The sequence below is a fragment of the Gigantopelta aegis genome, chromosome 13, assembly GCF_016097555.1.
Source record: "Gigantopelta aegis isolate Gae_Host chromosome 13, Gae_host_genome, whole genome shotgun sequence".
In the NCBI taxonomy this organism is placed as follows: domain Eukaryota; kingdom Metazoa; phylum Mollusca; class Gastropoda; order Neomphalida; family Peltospiridae; genus Gigantopelta; species Gigantopelta aegis.
This window is the reverse complement of record NC_054711.1, coordinates 32024370-32041220: the sequence shown is the minus strand read 5'-3', so window position 1 is coordinate 32041220 and position 16851 is coordinate 32024370. Positions and strand designations below refer to the sequence as shown.

General features: G+C 40.6%; 1 protein-coding gene across 1 annotated transcript; it reads right to left on the bottom strand.

Moving 5' to 3' along the window:
• Positions 1-3494: 3494 nt before the first annotated feature.
• On the bottom strand, positions 3495-15153 carry LOC121387067. The gene is made up of 3 exons (XM_041518077.1): positions 13737-15153; positions 9399-10119; positions 3495-6193 (listed from the first exon to the last, which is right to left on the bottom strand). Exons 1-3 carry the CDS (start codon positions 14488-14490, stop codon positions 5473-5475), a joined length of 2196 nt encoding a protein of 731 aa, XP_041374011.1. The 5' UTR covers positions 14491-15153; the 3' UTR covers positions 3495-5472.
• Between the last annotated feature and the right edge of the window lie 1698 nt (positions 15154-16851).

Here is a 16851-nt window from a genome sequence, read left to right as displayed (position 1 = left end):
TGATTACATTTGGTCTGACAGGTTTTGATTCGGTCCTGCATAATTTATAGCTTTCCTGTCTGGAGTTAATTTTTGCCAATTTCGACCTCTGATTAAGGATATAGTTTGTTCTTTAGTTTCTTGTAGGGAGATTGTTGACACTTGTATATAGAGAGTTGAAAATCAAAGATAAAAAATGTGTTTGTTTTGTTTAACGACACCACTAGAGCACATTGATTTATTAATCATCGGCTATTGGACATTTGACATATAGTTTTAGAGGGGAAACCCGCTACATTTTTTTCCATTAGTAGTGTAACGTTCCTGGTATTTTGCCGGTCTGTCCTTTCATATCAAGTTCTTGGTTATTATTTTTATTTGGTTTTCCTTCTGATTATTATTTTTACTAAATATACTAATCACCAATGCTGACATTATTTATATAGGAATGACAGGAAAGTTATGTTACGTAGCCCAGTAGTAAAGCGCTCGCGCGATGCGCGGTCGGTCTGGGATCGATCCCCATCGGTGGGCCCATTGGGCTATTTCTCGTTCCAGCCAGTGCACCACGACTGGTATATCAAAGGCCGTTATATGTGCTACCCTGTCTGTGGGATGGTGCATATAAAAGAACCCTTGCTGCTAATCGAAAAGAGTAGCCCATGAAGTGGCGACAGCGGGTTTCCTCCTTCAATATCTGTGTGGTCCTTAATCATATGCCCAATGCATATAACCGTAAATAAAATGTGTTGAGAGCGTCGTTAAATAAACGATTTCATTTATGTTAAGTTTAGTTGCATTATATTGCGGCATTTTCTTTAAATTCTCGAAATTAAATGTGAAATGAGACCATATTTATTTTGGTATTTTGGTGGAAACTTACTCGGGTGTTTTCGGAAAACTACAGGCTTCGTAAAGGAATTTTTAATTACCCAGACAACGGCACTAATACGCTTCTGTAGCTGGCCAATGAAAATGGTTTGTAATAAAATAGTACATTCCGTGTGTTTTGTAGGTATCGGTGACCGATTAGCTCTCACTTCGATTTTGGGTTTTGATAGTGAGTGGGTTTTTTGTTTGTTTTTGTTTTGTTATAGTCTTGTTATAATTTACGATTGTGCTTGCTTCCAAATAGTCTACCTTTATTAGTATTAGACGTGTAAAATGTCGTAGTTATAACTAAGTAATAGCATTCGTTTCTGTCTACCGGCCTCGGTGGCGTCGTGGTTAGGCCATCGGTCTACAGGCTGGTAGGTACTGGGTTCGGATCCCAGTCGAGGCATGGGATTTTGAATCCAGATACCGACTCCAAATCCCGTTTAGTGCTCCGCAAGGCTCAATGGGTAGGTGTAAACCACTTGCACCGACCAGTGATCCATAACTGGTTCAACAAAGGCCATGGTTTGTGCTATCCTGCCTGTGGGAAGCGCAAATAAAAGATCCCTTGCTGCTACTCGGAAAGAATAGCCCATGTAGTGGCGACAGCGGGTTTCCTCTCAAAATCTGTGTGGTCCTTAACCATATGGCTGACGCTATATAACCGTAAATAAAAATGTGTTGAGTGCGTCGTTAAATAAAACATTTCTTTCTTTATTTCTTTCGTTTCTGTCTGTAAAAATGGGCTCACCGACGGGGGTCGATCCTAGACCGACCGCGCATAAAGAGAACGCTTTACCACTGGGCTACGACCCGCCCCTTCCCCAGGAACGTACCACGAAAACAGGAAAGCTTATGAACAACAAAAAATCTTTATTTAAAAAAAAAAAATATAACAAAAGCCACGCATCCACACATTTTATTTTCGACAGTACAAACACTGTAAGAGCTATTCTAAAAAAAAAAAAAAAAAAAAAAAGAAGCAATTTTTGCCATGCACACTGTAATACAATATGGCTGAATATCAGCACAGACATTTTGAGCTATGGCACTTTAAAACAAATACCATCACAACTGACGTGTCTCCTATTTCAGCCACAATCTGATTAAAATTAGCTGTAATAGTAATTAACCAGTGGAGATAATTTTAATCAGATTGTTTCAGTCGGTTCAAATAGGAAAGGAAAGATAAGTGGGTTAGTGAGGGAGAAACTGCGGTTGGACACGGTGGGGGGTGGGGGTGATGGGATGCCAGAAGTGAGGGCATTCTTTGGGGCTACAAGCGTAGGCGGTTCGGCCTTAGGTTTTGTGTAGGGCCGGCCCCACTCCCTCCCGACCCTCACCTGGTCACACCAATGTTTAAAATATGATTGGCAGCCCCTTTCCTCTTAACCTCCCATGAGCTTAATGAATATTGTTTAATTAAAAATTATTATTCATTTTAGACCAGCCCATCTAAATTATATTATATTAATAATTTATATAGGTTAGGAATGTTAATATTTTTCTTTAAGGGCGCAGCCAAAACTTATGAACCCCAATTTTTCCCTTTTCTATACTTTTGGCGTCAAAATTGACCCCATTTGTTAGGTTATCCCTGTCCCGAGTCAGACCCCCGATCCTATCGGAGGCCGGACTCGGGATAGGCGTGTTCGAAACCCTAGTGGTATATGGACACGTTAAACCAGTTACTAAGTAAGTTAAGTGAGGGAGACGTCTGTTTATGGTCATTTCATGCTTGAATTGCAGACCTCGAGTCATGCGAAATTGATATTTTTGTGTTAAGTAAACTAAATAGAGTTGAACGAACGCACAATAAATTTGAATATGAACTGTGTTAAAACTGCAATGAATTCACTGGAAAATGAGGATTAGGTTTGGACAGAAGCAGAATTGGGCGAGTCAACTACTCGCCAACAAGAGTCGGCGGTGAAGTATAAATCTATCACACGCACGCAGGCACGCACTCGTACGCGCGCGCACACACACACACACACACACACTGAATCCGCATCTAGTAAAACAGCTACGAAACATCACATTCCTGAACATCTAGTCAACATAAACTCATTTAAAATAAATGTAAGAAGCTTGTTTAAAAATAAATAAAAAGGAATATATTATATATACATTTTATGATGGTGTGTAACAAAAAGTTATATTATAGCAGACGTGTGAACAAAGAAAAACAAACAACTGTCAAAAACTAACATAGAAAAATATCAAAAAGGTATATTAAAGCTTTTTAAAACAAAATATCAAAGTGTATATATTAGGCAATGAATAACAAACAGGGATATGTACAATCACCAATGTAAAACATTCAAAAAGGATTCATTACAAAGTAAATTGTAAAATGTTACATTAAAGGGGCAGACCATAGTTTCAACCCGTGAAAATTAACACTAACTTCAGTTAATCTACAAACCTTTAACACATTTGGATAAAGTTACAATTGAGTGAAACATGAGTCTGTGACTTTGAAATGGTGAAATACCCTCTAAAAATAAACTAAAACTCAACTCCATAACTGTTACTTCTCAGACACATGTGCGTTTTTAAAAATAAGAGAAATGAATTTTGTGATATTAAAAACACAAGGATGACCAAAACCACTTCAAATGTACGGAAATATATAATCTAAACAATAAAATCTAAACGATGTCTTGATTTCAGTTATTAAAAACGGTTCTAATAGTAAAAAATATGCCTTAGTGTTTAAAAAACTAGGGTATATCCCTTTAAACAGGATGCACATTATTATTGGAAAGTACTGAACAAGAATATATCGAGGAGCATATTTATAACAGAAAGAATTTCGGACCGTGTGTGGGGGGGGGGGGGGGGGGGGAGAGATCACTCCTGTATCTTGTCGACCCACTGTCCCTGGTTTTTCTGGACAGGAGTAGGTCAAGTGTAAAAGGGAATCTGTGAATAATTGAAATAAAATATTAGGATCACAATATCATTAAAATTAGCTCCACTGGTTCATAACCATTACCTGTGCTTCTAACAGCATCTCGTTGGAGGTCATGTCCAGTTGACCTTTTATTCAACCAATCAAAACCTTACTTGCAAAATAATTCCAGTGGTTTGAAAAGAATTTGAAAACATTCGGAATTATACTCGAGGGTATACGAAATGATTCGGGTGAATTACGAAGTATGCCGGAAACTAATTTCAATATAAAATTTTAATGTTGAACTTTCGTTTCATGACGGAAAAACCAGTAGAGTTCATTTTAATCAGATTGTTAGGATCGTAAGTGGCAAAGAGACAGTTGTAACCCCTTGAAAATGTATTCATTATGCTCAATATACACTTGTATGGGTCTTGTGAATAACATGATACGTGATTTTATACAATACACACACATACACACGTGTGTGTCTCTGTGTGCGTGTGTGTGTGTGTGTGTGTGTTCCCAAACAGGACAGTACATGCTATAGCTTTTCATGTACCAGTCTCGGAACACTGGTTGGGACGAAGAAACATGTCTACGATTCAGCAGTAAATGATAGAAGAAATATAGGTCGGAAAAGGAATGGATAGACGGACAAACGATTTCACACACACACACAAACGCACTCAAACAAAACAAAGGCACACCCACACCCACACTTTCTGCCCCTTCCTCCCTCTCCCCCTTCTCTCTCTCTCTCTCTCTCTCTCTCTCTCTCTCTCTCTCTCTCTCTCTCTCTCTCTCTCTCTCTCTCTCTCTCTCTCATTTCATCATACAAATATCAACACACGATTATCTTTGTTCGCTTGTCAAACACTGTAACCACAGCAACAAGTGTCAGCGTTTCCCTCATATAAACACAGATGTAGATCCATTCGGTTTATTGCAAATAATTTTAAAACGTCTAAAGATTGTAGAAATCAAAAGCTGTATAGGCCTATATACAGATCTGAACGACAAAACTGTAATATGTGCCCAGGGCCGTATCTCTGCACAATGTCAAGTCTAATGGGCATGTGCCAAAATAGTGGTTTATTCCATGAATCTCTATCTAGTGCCTCATTCATGGGAGGACAGCCACTCCTGGGAGATCCGTTACTGGAGATCCGTTCATCCTTCTTGCATCACCATAGAGGACTGCCACTGCCAGCCTGATGTACTAGATCAAAATTAGCAGTAGCACAGAACAGAGCCCATTGGAATAAGTACAGCTGTAATGTCACGCACTCATGAATCACTGTCATAACAGTGATGATATCAGGTGTTCGCGAAAGGTGAGCATATCCTGCCCCGCCAGCGGCACCCGTCATGAGTACTACCACTCCAATTGTCAAGACGTGGCAGTACTTTAAACGATGAAACATCGTACCTTTGCAAGTGTTTCCACCAAAGAAATGAAAAGATATACACAAGTTCACAATATGGAATAGCATTGGCCATCATTTTGGACATTACTAAAATACACACGTTTGAATCATTGAATGAATGCATGTATGTTTAACGACACCCTAGCACAAAATAGAGATTGGCTATTGGGTGTCAAACAAAGGTATTGAATCATTGTTTCAGTTTTAAAATTATTTGCAACAAATGAAGTGTACCGGATGGCACAAAATTAAAGATCTTTATATGAAATGGCCCAGATGCTATAACGTTTATTTCGTAATAGAAATAAGTACGTCTGAAGACGACCCTGTACTGGAGTGCGACATTGAACAGATTTTCTTGTGTCCCTTCTTCCAAGCAATCTTCTGGCAGTTCTGACTGCAGTACCAAGCCTTCTTGCACTTACTGCACATCGGGAACATCTTGCCGCCATTATCCACGTGCTTCTTCCCGCACTGGGTGCAGACTTCCGGTCCATCGCCCTCAAACTGACATCTGGGACAATGGCACCAGAAGTTGTAGGCGCGGTAAAGCCACGCTCTCCTCTGACGTCTGGCCATCCGGGTATCGATGTAGTTGATAAAGATTTCCTCTCCGGGTTTTATGGCCTGTCGGGCCCGAACAGCGACTCCGGGTTTGCCCTGGTTAACGCCATCCATGATCTCCGCACTGTTGGCGCACGAATGGTTCAGACATGCGTGCAAGGGAAATAACCCTGCAAATTCTGCTTCCGGCGGATCTCGCGGCACATACTGCAGTAAATGTTGCAGCTTAGGGTTGTTTTTGATGTAGTCCGTGAAATACTTCAGGGGACTTCTAAAGTCTGAGAAGGCTTGGACGTTGCAAGCACATTGATAGTATCTACCATCAAATTCACGTTTTGTGATGGTATACTTCATTCCATCGCCGATATTTTTAAAGATATCCACCATCAGGGAATACATCTTGGGTATGGTATCGGCAATACTAGTGTTGCCATAGGCAATAAATCTGCAAAAGAGAAATTCATTAAATAAGACATTCATAAAATATCTAATTTTATCATTCTTTGGTGTTGCGGGACAACGTGTTTGGCATTAAGGAAAGGCCTAGTATAGGCTACGATACCAACAAAGCTATATTTTTAAACTTTATTATTTTTTAACTTTATTATTGAAACTTTCAACCTATCTAAAAATTATTTGGACACAAAATAAAAAATTATATAGATTTATTTGATATAGATAATAGTAGTTATAGTATTTATACAAATATATTAGTATATTGTCACATTTACTAGTATATGCTAATATATTGTCATATTTTAGCTGCAGTTTGACCCGGAAGTCCCTGTTTTAGTGCGATGCAACCGTCACATAATGTTTATGATGATCCAGTCTGTAAAGGCTTTTGCTAGACTCATTCTTTGTAGTCTTATTTGTGCTGCGTGAGAAATCAGGTAACCGCCAAAGTTTCTTGGGGGTCGACTCATGCTTCCCCGGAAAAATATTTTTTTAAAGAGAATAAAATTTAAAATCTGTAATGTTATGTGCTGAATGTTTATGGCGTCTTTTTAATTAAAAAAAAAGAAATAAAATAAAACAAAACTTTATTTTTTTTTTACTATCCATGCACTTAAAATAATAAACTGCATTAGGCCTATATTATTTGTTTACAAAATAAAATACAGATAACAGGAGGTTAATAACAAATAACAGGAGTATCTAATGTTGTATTACTAGGAAAAGGTTGGCAGCATACAAGACTTTTCCGGGGAATATTGGTAGTAGAATACATACGTTTTATATCAAAATCATTTTACTTGAGTGGCCAGATACTTCAACGAAATATATGATATTTATTAGTTGTATTTCGGAAATTAGGAGTCATCAGTGTTCGCCCTTATGATTTTGTTTGTCTGTTTTTATGGGGGGTGGGGGGGGGGGGTTAGTCCAGGGTGGACACAATACATTTTTCTAGATCTGATTTCGGACTAAATGTTTTGTAAAACCAATAAGCGAGTATTTCCGATTGCAAATACTTTTACCAAGCACAATTTTGGTGGAATAAACCGAATCTGGAATACGTTATTCGCTGACGTTTAGCAGGTTATAATTTTGTAATTTATTATTAAGTATTCCCCGGAAAATAGTATATATCTTACGCAGGTGATATCTTTCTTTGCTTTGCTTTTTGTTTTTTCACACACAACAATACCTGGAACAGATGATACAAGATTCCTGGTAAGTATGGTTTTATTTAATCCCACAGCAGATAAAGAAAACTTTCAAATGCTGAAGAAGAAAATTAAAAAAAAAAAAAGAAGGTTATTCAGTGATCAGGTTTAACAGTTGTTATTACATATAAAATAACTGGTTACTGCCTTAAGATATCGGCTTTATTCTGAAAACTTTAGAATGGCGAATGCCGCGAGGCTTTGTCGAGCGGCATTCGCCAATCGACCTGAGCAGGATAAAACCGATATCTTAAGACAGTAACCAGTTATTTGATTTATTCTGCAATCCACATAAACCGAACAATTAATGAAAAGAACCGTCTTGATAACTTTACCGTGTTCTGGAGTAGTATGTCCACACGTGCTGAACGTTTAGTCGTCTACATTATTTATACACCAAAAGAAAATATTTCTCAGATAACAATTTTTAAATAAAATTTTTTTAAAGGGACAGACCCTGATTTTTCAACACTACTTAGGCATATTTTCACTATTAGAGCCGTAAATTTACTTATATTTTATTGTTTAAATTATCCATTTTCATACAACCGAATTTTATAAAACGCACGTGCGTCTGAGAAGTTACAGTTATGGAGTCGAGTTTTAGTCTATTTTTAACGGTATTTCACCGTTTCAACTTCACATACTCTTGTTTCACTAGCTTGTAACGTGATCCAAATGTGTTACAGGTTTGTAACTTAACCAAACTTAGTGTCCATTTTTATATGTTGAAACTAGGGTCTGCACCTTTAAATGACAATTTGTCTACAAAACGGTTTTTAAAAATTAAAACAATCAACGGGGAATAAAAGGATAAGTAACTGTGAACCATATAGCATTCCTTTGCTGATCATAACTAGTGTAAATGTAAACGTAGTTCCTTTCCAAAAAGCTATATTTTTAGTCAGTGACCAAAAATGTAATTTATCGAGTCATCATATTCTGACAACACATATAGTGGTTGCAGGATAAATAACAGAATTATGCCATGCAAATGTCTTAGTATGTGTGAGCACCCTACCCACCTACCAGTGTTTCTGCCAGAAAGAAATTTTGGGTATGGCGCTATGGAATTGAATATTTACAATGTGTGTAATGAATGCAACCGCAATCGACAGGGGGTATGGGGAGGGCCTCCCACTGAAAGAAAATGGGTTAGGTTGGGTGTTTTAAAAATCATACAGTAATGACAATAGTCATTAATTTTGTCAAAAGGTTAACTTAAAAAAAAAATTGCAAAAAAAATCGGGTATGGCGCCATACTTGTTTTACCCTCTGGCAGAAACTCTGCCTACACTCCTCCCCAATCACACAGGGAGGGAGGTGGTAATTCTCATCATCTTGTATAGTTTCCTGTCGCCAAATATATTTATAGACATGGTGATTGCCTTGCCAATATGAAATCATGACTAGGCCTACGTCAATGGTGTATGATGGGTTAACTGATTTTGGGGGTGGGGTGGATTTCACGCATGCGTAGTTAGTACTGATCGTGGCTTGTGGTATTTCCAAGGATTCAAGAATTTCGAGTTTTGCTAGTAACACAGGTTTAAAACAAATTTATTAAAGAGCAAGTCAAATAATAAAAATTCTACAAAATGATGTTAGATTCTAAAACTTGTACTGTTTACGGTTTAAAGGGACTGCCATTGTGAAATGGTTTTGACTCAGAAATCGCAACGTATCTTCTATATAATTCAAAAATTTTAATACCAAATGTTTGGCAAAATAGTCCAACAAAATGTAAACTAAAGCTGTTATTGGCTACAAAAATTGTTGTCTTAATACATCAACATATTTACCTTTTCTTCATATCACATAATTCTCTTCTTTAAAAAAAAATAAAAAAAAATAAAAAATAATGTGTATTGCATTGTGGTTTGTTGATTTTCAATTTTTGTTTAGTAATATTTGTATTTATCACGAATTCTGATTATTTAAACCATCCACACACAGAGACGCTCATCGTATTAAACCCACCTTCTGTAGGGCGCCTGGGCCATTGACCAATCAGCGGCGATAGGATTGGCTCTTCCGGCAGCAACAGCCAATCGCTTTCCTTCGCATGCAATCGAGCCCCAAATCCGCGCCATAAGAATCGGCGAGAAAGAAGCGTTCCACCATCCATTCCAGACAGTTTTGTTGCCGGACTTCAGGGCATTGTACTCGATACAGACCTGGTGCAACCTTTCCATTCTGGGGTTGGTGGCGGGGCAGATAACTCTGTGGTACGTCTCCCAAGCCTCCTTTGCGCAAACCTCGCTGCAGTACTTCTGCGTCTTGCATTTCCGGCAAGGAATCATTGGACGTTTTGGCCAGAACTGGCTAATCGCCTTGCTCAGTTCCTTGTCCTTTTGCAAGTCGCTGGCTTTAAAGGCATCCTCCGGACGTAGCAAAGACGTAGCGCAGTGATCGCAGGCTGGGATGTGTTGCGAGTCCAGCGTCTGGGCCAGAATCAGAGGTTTGTCTGTGAAGATGATCTGCCCAGCGCTGATGGCGCTCTTGCAGCAGACGGCGCGGCCGTACTTCGTGAAGGTCACCTCCACGGGGCTATCTGATGTCAGCGGGCCGTACAGACGACCGACCCTGACCTTCTGAAACAACATGGCCGCCTCGGTGTCCGACGAATCGCTCAACTCTGTTGCTTTCCTGAACCAAGACTCTGCGGCCACCGGGATACCAAGATCCGAGAGTATTTGTCCTGAATATAATCAAACACACAATTAGATCGCGTATTCACTATCTTAAAGGGACATTCCTGAGTTTGCTGCAATTTTAAAGATGTTATCGACTAACAGACTTTTTGACGATTGTAATAAAACTGCATTTTCTGCATAAAACATTAGTGGCTGTATATTAAACGTGTTTCTGATCGTTCTAAAATTTGTACTAGATTAAATTTATATCCAGATTGGGCTTCTTACAAATATTAAGACGACCAGAAACACATTGAATATACAGACACTGATATTCTAAACAAGAAAATATATTTAATATGTAAGTTTAATCGTAGAAATATTTTATTAGTCGGAAACAGCTTACAGTGCAGCAAACTCAGGAATGTCCGTTTAAACAAGTCGCGCCGTCAAAGGCTTAGGGGTATTGTCGAGAATCGGTTGGAATTTTATTATCGATTATCGGTTGCAATTGGTTTGTAACAACCGACCACCTTTAGAGTACACGACAATCGGTTAGAATTATATGAATATAAGAAGGATTTGAATTATACTTGTTGCCATATTCATCGAGACAGACACTACAAATCGATAACTCGATATAGTTACTATCGGGGGGGGGGGGGGGGGGGGTTAAAAATTATTATGTACAGCCACCAACCCCAATATATTTACATCAATTCCAACATTTAAACTGAAGGAACAATTAATTAACATTTTCCCACACAATCGATTATGGATTGTTTTAATCGATCATCAGATCGATAGAATCCAACCGATCAATTTTCGATTATAAATGATAATCGCAACATCACTACTTCGGGATGTCGGAATACAGGGCCTACCCCTTTAACAGAGGCGGATCTAGGGAGATGTAGGGACCAAAGGCCCGCCTTCTCTCCCCCCCCCCCACCCATCCCTCCTCAAATTTTGCGATAGTTATAATTTTATTACATATTAATTTTCTTTTCTTTCTTGCAATCCCCCTCCAAACCTCACCCAAAGTTCCCTTGGCATTCCACCTCATGTCACTGCCCCCCCCCCCCCCCCACCCCCAAATTGATTTTCTGGATCCGCCACTGTTAAAGCAAAAGGGTTTTTGTTGTTGTTACGACTTGTTGACACATTTAAGATTAAAAATCCATATTATGCTAAATAATACAAACAAAGAGATACAGAGATCTAATCATATTTGTTTTGAAAATAATACACGATTAGAGTTTAGGCAAAGTTTATTCGCGAGATGTTAAAAAACCGCGACAGTCTACATACAAATTAACTTCAGCTGTTAAATATTCATACAGTAATAATCCACGATTATTTGGCATTTATGGAAATATTATCTAATCATAATCACTTTATATGTCTACCTAAGGTAGGTTTTGTGTGTGTGTTGGGCCACAGTGTTTGTGTGTTGGGCCACAGTGTGTGTGTGTGAGTGTGTGTGTGTGTGTGTGTGTGTGTGTTGGACCACAGTGTGTGTGTGTGTGTGTGTGTTTGTGTGTGTGTTGGCCACAGTGTGTGTGTTGGGGCACAGTGTGTGTGTGTGTGTTGGGGCACAGTGTGTGTGTGTGTGTGTTGGGCCACAGTGTTTGTGTGTGTTGGGCCACAGTGTGTGTGTGTGTGTTGGGGCCACAGTGTGTGTGTGTGTTGGGGCACAGTGTGTGTGTGTGTTGGGGCACAGTGTGTGTGTGTGTGTGTGTGTGTGTGTGTGTGCGTTGGGGCACAGTGTGTGTGTGTGTGTGAGAGCCACAGTGTGTGTGTGTGTGTGTGTGTTGGGCCACAGTGTGTGTGTGTGTGTGTGTGTGTTGGGGCACAGTGTGTGTGTGTTGAGCCACAGTGTGTGTGTTGGGCCACAGTGTGTGTGTGTGTTGGGCCACAGTGTGTGTGTGTTGGGTGTGTGTGTGTGTGTGTGTGTGTTGGGCCACAGTATGTGTGTGTTGGGCCACAGTGTTTGTGTGTGTTGGGCCACAGTGTGTGTGTGTGTGTGTGTGTGTGTGTGTGTGTTGGCCACAGTGTGTGTGTGTGTGTTGGGGCACAGTGTGTGTGTGTGTGTTGGGCCACAGTGGTTGTGTGTGTTGGGCCACAGTGTGTGTGTGTGTGTGTGTGTGTGTTGGGCCACAGTGTGTGTGTGTTGGGGCACAGTGTGTGTGCGTGTGTGTGTGTTGGGGCACAGTGTGTGTGTGTGTGTGTGTGTGTGTGTGTTGAGCCACAGTGTGTGTGTGTGTTGGGCCACAGTGTGTGTGTTGGGTGTGTGTGTGTGTGTGTGTGTGTGTTGGGCCACAGTATGTGTGTGTTGGGCCACAGTGTTTGTGTGTGTTGGGCCACAGTGTGTGTGTGTGTGTTGGGCCACAGTGTGTGTGTGTGTTTGTGTGTGTGTTGGCCACAGTGTGTGTGTGTTGGGGCACAGTGTGTGTATGTGTGTTGGGGCACAGTGTGTGTGTGTGTGTGTGTGTGTGTGTTGAGCCACAGTGTGTGTGTGTTGGGTCACAGTGTGTGTGTGTGTGTGTGTGTTGGGGCACAGTGTGTGTGTGTTGAGCCACAGTGTGTGTGTGTTGGGCCACAGTGTGTGTGTGTGTGTGTGTGTGTGTGTGTGTTGGACCACAGTGTTTGTGTGTGTTGGGCCACAGTGTGTGTGTGTTGGGCCACAGTGTGTGTGTGTGTGTTGGGCCACAGTGTGTGTGTGTGTTGGGCCACAGTGTGTGCGTGTTAGGCCACAGTGTGTGTGTGTGTGTGTGTGTGTGACCACAGTGTGTGTGTTGGGCCAGTGTGTGTGTGTGTGTGGGGCCACAGTGTGTGTGTTGGGCCACAGTGTGTGTTTGTGTGTGTGTGTTAGGCCACAGTGTTTGTTTGTGTGCGTGTGTGTGTTGGGCCACAGTGTGTGTGTGTGTGTGTGTGTGTGTGTGTTGGGCCACAGTGTTTGTGTGTGTGTGTGTGTTGGGCCACAGTGTGTGTGTGTGGGGGGGTGGGGTGGGGGGGAGTTTTTTTTTGGGGGGTGGGTTATATTTTATTCATGAAAATCCATGTGAAAAACAAACAAAAAAACACACAAATAAACATCAAACGGCAGCCTTTTATAGATGATTTTTTTAAACCTAAGAAACTACCATGTAAACATAATACACTATAATTCTGTATTATTACACATGGATGGGGCAGAACGTAGCCCAGTGGTAAAGCACTCGCTTGATGCGCGGTCGGTTTGGGATCGATCCCCGTCGATGGGCCCATTGGGCTATTTCTCGCTCCAGCCAATGCACCACGACTGGTATATGCTATCCTGTCTGTGGGATGGTGCATACAAAAGATCCCTTGCTATTAATGAAAAATGTAGTGGGTTTCCTCTCATTTTGACTAGGCCTATATGTAAATATTCTAATGTTTGACATCCAATAGCCGATGATTAAGAAACCCAATGTGCTCTAGTGGTGTCGTTAAACACAACAAACTTTCTTACTAATGGTCATTGTAATGGTTGCACACCATCATTCACGGTTGCGTGTCTTTTAATAGTATCAGAATATATTCTGTGAAAAATACAATACTGACTTCTATTTTTAGGAAGTACCCTCCCTTGGTAACTATCTTGCAAAAAATAATAAACCGAAATTCGCAAATGTTATAGATTGTAAACTGTACTTACCTCCTAAGATCCAATCGTTGGACGTTCGGTGCTGCATCTGTATGGCGTTGCAGGTCCTGAAGGCTTCACGAAGCTCACCTTGACCTTTCAGAAACTCTGCCCTCTCCCTCCACAAAGACAGATTGGCGACATTAAACTCCAAAGCTAATGTCAAACATTTCAATATTTCTTCTGAATTACCCACTGCTTTTGCTTCTTTGGCCTTGGCCATTTCTAAAGTGGACAGCTTTTCGTTTGGGACCCTAGGGTTAACGGAAGGCAGTTCGTCCAGTTTCCACATGGTCATGATCTCCTGCTCCAGACGTTCAAGTTCCTCATCACCGGGGTACGGTTCTTGTGAACACAGTTTCACGGCGTCATACGATGACTCTTGGGTGTCCGCCGATTCACTGAAGCTGATTATCTCCTTTTGTAGCTGGTTCAAGTCGTTGGCGATTGTGGGGTCTTTGGGATCAATATCTAATCCTTCTTTGTAGGCGAAATACGCCTCTTCAAATCGTTTTAGTCTCGTGAAGCATTTCCCTCTCAAAATGTGACCGGTCGTCTGGCGTGGCTTCCGTTCCAATATGGCGGCAGCGTCGCTCAGTGCGTCTGCGTAGTTCTGCATTTCAAAATGGCAGAAGCCTCGCTTCCGGTACGCCTCCACGTCATCTTTGTCCTCATCCACGGAACTGTTGTAAAAGGACAACGCCGTTTCGAAATCCTTGTGCAAAAAAGCTTCATCGCCATGTGTTAAACATTCTGACAAAGACATCTTGGTGGTGGTGTTTTTTTTGTGGGTTTTTTTTTTTTTTTTTTTTTTTTTTTACAAAACTAAGCCCAATTTCAAACAAAGTTTAACTAAGCACAGTAAGACCTAGTTAACTGTAGAATCTTAGATACCTTTAGCTAAGCTTAGTAATTCTTAGTAACTTAAGCAATCACTTTCTAGGAGTTCCCGGTGGGTTCTTGGGTAATTATAGCCGTAACAGGGGGGGTATTAATTACACTTGCTTACACTGGATCCAGATGACACATCAGAGGCTCGTTAAGAACACAAGCACTTTCTTTTCTCGGTCCGCCAGTGTTGTCTTAGGTAACTTTTAACTAAGTGTTGTGTTTCTTGGTAACTGTATAACATCTGACAGAGGAAGGCTCAACGTGAATACATGCAGACGGTACAAGCACGTTCAGTGACGGCACATTCACTATATTTGCGCTGGAGACTGAAGCAATTGTATCTCGCCTAACAGACGACAATGAACAAGTTGGCTCATCAGTGGAATTGACGGCCTGTAGACTTAATTTCAGACCTAACTTGGGACAGACTTGCTGCACATTAACCTTTTTTCTCCGTATCACAAAAAGAGAATCTCCATTTGGTAAAATGAAGAAAGGTTATCCTAATAATAAATATCTTGCTTCACCTACGCACTGTTCGATTTGAAGTTCAATGGGCACAGAAATAATCCACGTTCGCATCTTATATCTTTGCTTTCAGTTCCAGAAATGTTCGCTAAACTAATAGTATTGCGAGTTGAGAAAATCCCCGTCTACGTCAGAGCACGCCAGCGGAGTTCACGTGCACAGCAGACGACCGGTGTTGCAGAATGAGCAGAATGGAAACCCATTGGTGGCAGACGTGTGTGGAAGTCTGCTCACTATCTCCAGAGGTAACCGGAGTACACACACGTGGCAAGATGTTCCTGCTTACTGCTGGGTTAATGGGCCGAGTACAGTAGAATCACTAGCCTATATCGCATGTATACAGTCGGACCTGTTGTAAAAGGACGTATATATGTATATATATATATATATATATATATATACACACACACACACACACACACACACATATATAAGCACAGTGTGTATAAGGACGTATATATATATATATATATATACATTGTGTATATATATATATATGAATAGAAAATCCTTCTATTTTGCTGGCACCTCTCCTCTAAAGTAACAAGGGGGCTTGAGATAATATATTTTATAAATTTTATAAAAAGAAAAAAGTCAGAAGCCTCCTTTAAAAGTCATATATCCCTCTTTAATTCAAATTTACGCCAGGCTTCATCAGGGAAATCATGTATATATATATACACTGGCGTAGGAAGTGGGGGGAAAGATAGATAGATAGATAGATAGATATTGTTTAACAAAACAGCTAGAGAACATTGATTTATTAATCACAGGCTATTGGATTTCATATATTTGGTAATTCTAACAGTCTTAGAGGGGACACCCATTACATTTTCCCAGTAGTAGCAAGGGATCTTTTATATATACCATCACACAGACAGGATAGCTCATACCTTTTGATATACCAGTCATGATTCACTAGCTGCAATGAAAAATAAGCCAGTGGTTCCACCGACAGGAATCGGCCCTAGACCGACCGCATCAATGTAGTGCTTTATAAACCCGTCACACAATGATATATACAACATGTATTTGAAAATCTAGCTCAGTCAACAGAGGTTCTTTGGTCACATGATCAAACCCCTTCAGTTATCTAATTGCCCTCCCCCCCCCCCCCCCAACACACACACACTTCCTACCAGTGCCCCACGACTGGTACATCAGATGCTGTGGAATGTGCTGTCTTGTCTGTGAGATGGTGCATATAGAAGAACCCCTGCTACTTATGGCAAAATATAGCGGGTTTCTAAGACAATACACCATAATTACCAAATGTGCTCTAGTCAGGGGCATAGCTAGTGGGGTTCCCCGCTGAAGCAAATGGTCCACTTTCAGAACTAAAACATACAGGTTTATACATATGGAGTTTCTGGTGGTGCAAAAACAAAATAGAAAAAGGTCCACTTGGTTCATATTCGACCCCCCCCCCCCCCCCCAGGTCCAGATCACGCTACGCCCCTGCTAGTGATGTCCTTAAACAAAACAAACTCTAAAAATTCATTCTGATGGTTGATAAATCAGACTACTGCTTATAACTGATGATTATGCACCCCCACCCCTCCAGTTAAAAGGGAATTGATAAACATCTACATGTATGCACCCCTATTAAGTTTTTGGCATCTTCCGACACCTATTCCTAATGCAGGGTTTTGTATTAGCCTACACCAATATGTGTATTAATCAAGAAATTGTGCAGGGGAGGTGATCT

Excerpts from the sequence above, each read along its gene's own strand:
- LOC121387067 (XM_041518077.1), bottom strand. The coding sequence starts at position 14,490 with ATGTCTTTGTCAGAATGTTTAACACATGGCGATGAAGCTTTTTTGCAC. Across the intron at positions 10,120-13,736 it reads CAACGATTGGATCTTAGGAG|GACAAATACTCTCGGATCTT; the intron begins GTAAGTACAGTT and ends GATTATATTCAG. Across the intron at positions 6,194-9,398 it reads GCCCAGGCGCCCTACAGAAG|ATTTATTGCCTATGGCAACA; the intron begins GTGGGTTTAATA and ends TCTCTTTTGCAG.